The sequence below is a fragment of the Vombatus ursinus genome, unplaced genomic scaffold (assembly GCF_900497805.2).
Source record: "Vombatus ursinus unplaced genomic scaffold, bare-nosed wombat genome assembly UNPS02014847.1, whole genome shotgun sequence".
In the NCBI taxonomy this organism is placed as follows: Eukaryota; Metazoa; Chordata; class Mammalia; order Diprotodontia; family Vombatidae; genus Vombatus; species Vombatus ursinus.
Window position 1 is genome coordinate 23861931 of NW_020954625.1, and position 5380 is coordinate 23867310.

Consider the following 5380-nt stretch of genomic DNA (forward strand, 5'->3'; position numbering starts at 1 on the left):
TGGAACAAACGCCCACCCCTCCCTTCAAGCCTCGATATTCTCCCAGTGACGCCGGATGCCTGTGAGTCATGGAATACCACCATCTGTGAAGAGATGAAGTCAAGGCTCACCCAAAGGGCAGAGGAGAGAGCGGCCCATGGTGGGTGGGGATGCCCAAGGTCCGGTACAAAATGGGAATTTCACAGGAGATGCTGAGTTAAAGATGGCATCAGAGAAACATATTGCTGATAAAGAAAATGGGCTTGTCACATTATGAGAGCAAAGGAGAACTTTTTCTCCTCAGGATGTCAAGGAAGGGACAGAATGGTGGGAGGACATGGACAAAGTGCACCACTGGAGGAGGTCCACCTTGAGTTGACCTTTTTATCTTTATACTCACTGTGCCTAGCCCAGTGCCTGGCACACACTACCTGCTTAATGAATGCTTTTTGAATTGCACTTAATCAGATGACCAACTGGCCAAATTCTCTCCCTATCTAAACCATCAATCAATCAACAAGTATTTATAAAGCACCCACTGTGTGCCAGGCACCATGGACATAAATTAGAATGAAACATGAAACACATTCATGAAACATGAAATGGAGAATGAAATAATTTCTGCTCACAAAGAGCTTACACCATAATGAAGACAAGAAGTACATTTAAAAAATAGATACAGAATAAAGCAAATCATGCATACATACATGCAACATATTTGAACACAGGACAGCGGGGAAGGAGGGCACTTGTGGCTGGGTACTCAGGAAAGGCTTCATGCAGGAAGCCCTTAAAGAAAGAGAGCGATTCTCTGAGGTGGGAGGTAAGGAGGGACAGTGTCACGTGTATGGCGGATGCCAGTGTACAGCCTTGGAGACATTGTGGATCGGGGCAGAGAGGTGGACAGTCTGCCCTTAGACACTGGAAGGATGCTGGTATCTTTGATGCCATGAAGGGGGGAGACATTCGGACAGGGTTCTCAGCAAAGGCTCTGTGGGGGTGTTTTAGGGGGCTGTGAACCTGGATGGGAACAGTTACTTCTCTATTTCAATATAACTGGTTTCCTCTGATCATCCTCTGTACTTTACTTCAGCCATGTAAAAACACTGTTTGAAGAACAGGTCCGCCAGCTTTGCAATACTGCCAAAGGGGTTCATGATGGGGGAAGAGAATAGTTCAGTTCTGAACGTGTTGAGTTTAGATGTCCCTGGGACGCACATTGTGAAATGTCCAACAGATGATTGTTGATCTGGGACTAAAGCATGATTGGGGATGGACATCAGCTATGGGACCTGATGAGTTTATAAGATAGAGTAGGGGGAGAAGAGGGCCCAGGACAGAACCTTGGAGAGCACCCACAGTTTGGTTTATCTACTGTTTATATGAATAATACTTTGGGGCAGCTAGATGGTGCAGTGGGCAGACTGCAACGCCTGGAATTAGGAAGACCTTGGTTCAAATCCAGCCTCAGACACTAACTAGCTGTGTGACCCTGGGCAAGTCGTTTTACCCTCAGTTTTTTTGCCTCACTTTCTCATCTGTAAAAGGAACTGGAGAAGGAAATAGCAAACCACTCCAGTGTCTTTACCAAGAAAACCCCAGACAGGGTCACACAGCGTCAAATATGACTGAACAACAACAACAATGTATCACACTTGAAGATTTGCAAAGAGCTTTACAAATATTATCTCATTTAACCTTCACAACATCCCTAGAAGGTAGGGTTATCAGCACTGTTTTACAGATGGGGAAACTGGGGCAAACAGAAGTTAAGTAACTCGCCCAGGGACAGTCATCCAGCTGGTAAGTGTCTGAGGTAGGATTTGAATTCATGTCTTCCTGATTCCAGGCCCTGTGCTCTATCCTCTGTGGCGCCACCACCCACTGATTGGCCTACAGAGTTTCTTCTCCCTGTGGGAGGGGAAGAAATGAACTAAAAGGATGACTATAATTCACTGTTACTGAGGGCTGGGAAATCCTTAAGTTATGAAACAACTTGAAAAGAGTCATCAAAATCATTTATTTTTGGACATGTTCTTATGAATCACAATGTAATAAATTATCCCAATGTTCACCAAACAAGAAACAGTGGTGTAGACAGGGTGGAGCAGACAGGGTGGTGGACTTGGTCTCCAGACTACCAGGGTTTAAAGCCCACTTCTGGCGCTGGGTGACCCTCTGTCTGTAACCTATCTATGCCTCGGCCTCTTCCCTAGGACATATCAGTCAAAGATAACATCTGTTAAGAGCTGCTGATTTATGGTGGGGAAGGGGTTCCCATATCAGGAGTTTTCCACATTGATGAAATCACAGATCCCTCATTCACTAAATATGCAACTCAAGCCTTCCTGTTTTTGTCATTCCATCCTGTTGAATATATTACATTTCCATTTTTTCAGCATGTGGGAAAAGCTATTTTTATCAATAAGGTACCATGATTATTTTACATGGACTAGTTGTTAAAATCCATCCAAGGCCCTCTAGGATCTCAGAGACCTCACTGCAGACATCAAGTGTTCTAGACAGACCAGGCACAGGTCCTGTAGAATTGTACTATTTCTAAAAAAATCAACGTATCTTTTCTTCTTTTGGAAATGATGAAAGCAGGCATTTAGTTCACGTTCTTTGCATCCTGTACCCTGATAATGTTTTTCAGGTCATCAGAAGGTACCTTGTTTCCTGGACTGAGGATCAATTTTTTCCCCAGAATGAATGAATGGAAGGGATTTGTTAAGCACTATTAAGTGCCAAGCACTGTTTTAAGCACTGGGGATACACATACAAAAGCAGACAAGCTCCTGAAGGAACTTGTATTTCAATGGTGGAGACAGCACACAAAGGGGGGTAGCCCAGGAAGGTTGTTTTTTGAGGGGTTTCATAGGGATGGGGAATGGAGTCATAAGGGAATTGATTGATGTAGCCTCTACGGAAGCAAAGGCAACATTGGTTGGTTTATGGTTCTTGGCGGATGGATGGTTTGATGGGTTGTGAATCCTGGTCCTGTTAGGTAAAGTGGGTTATGTGGGTTTGTGTTTCCTCCCCCTATGAATCAGGATGGCTGGGTCTTAGGGCAAGAGTCCCAAAGCTGAATGGACTGAGCCCCCCAAGCATGGTCTCTGGCCCTCTGGTGCTGGGGGCATCCATTCCCACGGCATACCCAGCCACAGATTACTTCTATGCGAACACAGGCTTCCCTCTAGAGAAGATAATCGCTTTCGTGGCTAGGATATTTTTGTCTTCATATCACCAGCGCTTAGCACAGAGTGGGAATTTTGTTGCGGTTGTTTCAGCAGCGTCTGACTCTGTGTGACCCCATTTGGGGTTTTCTTGGCAGAGATATTTGACTGGTTGGCCATTTCCTTCTCCAGCTTATTTTACAGATGAGGAAACGGAGGCAAACAGGGTGAAGTGACTTGCCCCAGGTCACACAGCTAGTAAGTGTCTGAGGCTGGATTTGAACTCAGGAAGGTGAGTCTTATAGATTCTAGGCTCAGTGCTCTATCCATTGCACAACCTAGCACAAGCATTAAAACTACTGGAATTTTAAAACTGTGTAAAATTCATTATATACATGTTATATAATCATTCATTGTGCAGCATTGATTGGAGCCATCTTTGAGGCTACAATTTTGTCAAAAAGGAGATATAAAAATTCACAAAATCACAGATTTTCCTTGAATTTTTTTTTATTTTATAGTCAGGTTTAATTATTTCCCAGGCTACAATTCTGTGAGACTTGAAAAGCCAAAATCAAATGCAGTGTGTCTGTGGATTTTTGCAAAGGCCAAAGAAAAAAAATTGTGGCATTTTGAGCTAAATTGAAACTAAATCTCAGAAACCACAGCTAGGAAAGACCTCAGTGCTCCTACCCCAGACAGGCTTGCGAAATGATAACATATAATGCGCAAGAAAAGCAGCTATTAGAACCCATGTCCAAGAGGGCACAGACTTGTGGGCTCAGTGGCTTCTAAACCATAATGTTGCAAGGAGATAGCCTGGGGCTCGAAGGAATGCCTGCTAAGGATTTCCTTCTTCCCATTGCAGATGACTCCATGGCTCTGTCCCCCTCAGGCACCATCTTGCCACCAACCAGGAACCATGTTGGTCATTGAGAGAAGTCATGAAGTACAAAAGATGGGAGGAGCTTCCCTCCCACACAGGTAGCTGTCTGCGTCTGCCAAAATCCTTACACCGTTTTCTATTCAATATGGTAAGTACGGATAAATGAAGGACAATTTTCTTGGAATTTTATTCAATAAAGCAGAAAAATATATTCTGAGGACCAAAGAATAGGCTCCCAAGTAGGGGCCATGAGAGAAAAGTCAAAGTGATGTGGGCTCTACAGATGAGGCTTGAGGGCCTCCATGACACATAGGGCAGATTCCAGGCACCCGTCAAAGTTGGACCGAGTGAAGCTGTCACCTCCACACACTAGCAAGGGGTTGTGATGAAGAGTCATTTGTCCTGGGCAGTGGGGGATGGTCTGTGTCACCTGCCAAATAGAGCATAGAGAGAAAAGAGAAGGTAAAGACCATGCCACCAGGTGCAAATGGGAGAGAAAGGAAGGCTTCTCTGTAACTTCTAATTCCACATTTTGATTCAACCAACATTTATTAAGCACCTCCTGTGTACCAGGTGCTAGGAATATGAGGAAAAAAACTGACAAAGGATTCTCATAACATAAGGCACTGTTCATTCATTCACTCACTGCCTTTTATTCATGCTTAGATTTGCCCCTTCCTTAAACATCCTTTATTTCATTGTGCCATCCCCTCAAGCTATCAACTATATCTCACTTCTCTTTCTGTCTCAGTCAGTAAAAGCATAAATTAAGTGTCTATTCACAATCTAATGGGGGAGCCAACATGCAAACAACCCTAGATGGGGAGCCACCGCAGTTTGTTGAGTAGGGGGTGATGTGATCAGATTTGTACTTTAGTATAGTCTTGAGTGGGGAGAGATTCGAGGCAGACAGACCCAACAGCAACTATTGCAATGGTTCCAAGCATGAGGTGATGTGGGCCTGCACCAGGGTGGGGGCTGTGTCAGAGGAGGGAATGAGGCATGTTCAGAGATGTTGCAGAGGTGAAATCTATGAGAGATGCTGCAGAGGAATACTCTACCAGAGATGCTGCAGAGGCGAAATCTACGAGACATGCTGCAGAGGCGAAATCTACCAGAGATGCTGCAGAGGTGAAATCTATGATGCTGCAGAGGTGAAATCTACCAGAGATGCTGCAGAGGTGAAACCTATGAGAAGATGCTGCAGAGGTGAAACCTATGAGAAGATGCTGCAGAGGTGAACTCTACGAGAGATGCTGCAGAGGAGAAATCTAGAGAGATGCTGCAGAGGTGAAATCTACGAGAGATGCTGCAGAGGCGAAATCTACCAGAGATGCTG

The 5380-nt window shown here is 44.6% G+C and overlaps 1 protein-coding gene across 3 annotated transcripts in view; it reads right to left on the minus strand.

The window, feature by feature from the left end:
* Positions 1-5380, minus strand: part of RNLS (renalase, FAD dependent amine oxidase) — a 242861-nt gene that overhangs the window by 7283 nt on the left and 230198 nt on the right. For 2 of the 3 annotated variants that reach the window (XM_027840559.1, XM_027840561.1), the window contains exon 7: positions 4210-4471. The exons of the other annotated variant lie outside the window; for it this stretch is intronic. In XM_027840559.1, coding sequence (XP_027696360.1) covers positions 4319-4471 — 153 coding nt within the window. In that variant the 3' untranslated portion in view covers positions 4210-4318. Of the gene's footprint in view, positions 1-4209; positions 4472-5380 lie in introns of those variants that run through there. 3 annotated transcript variants of the gene reach the window in all.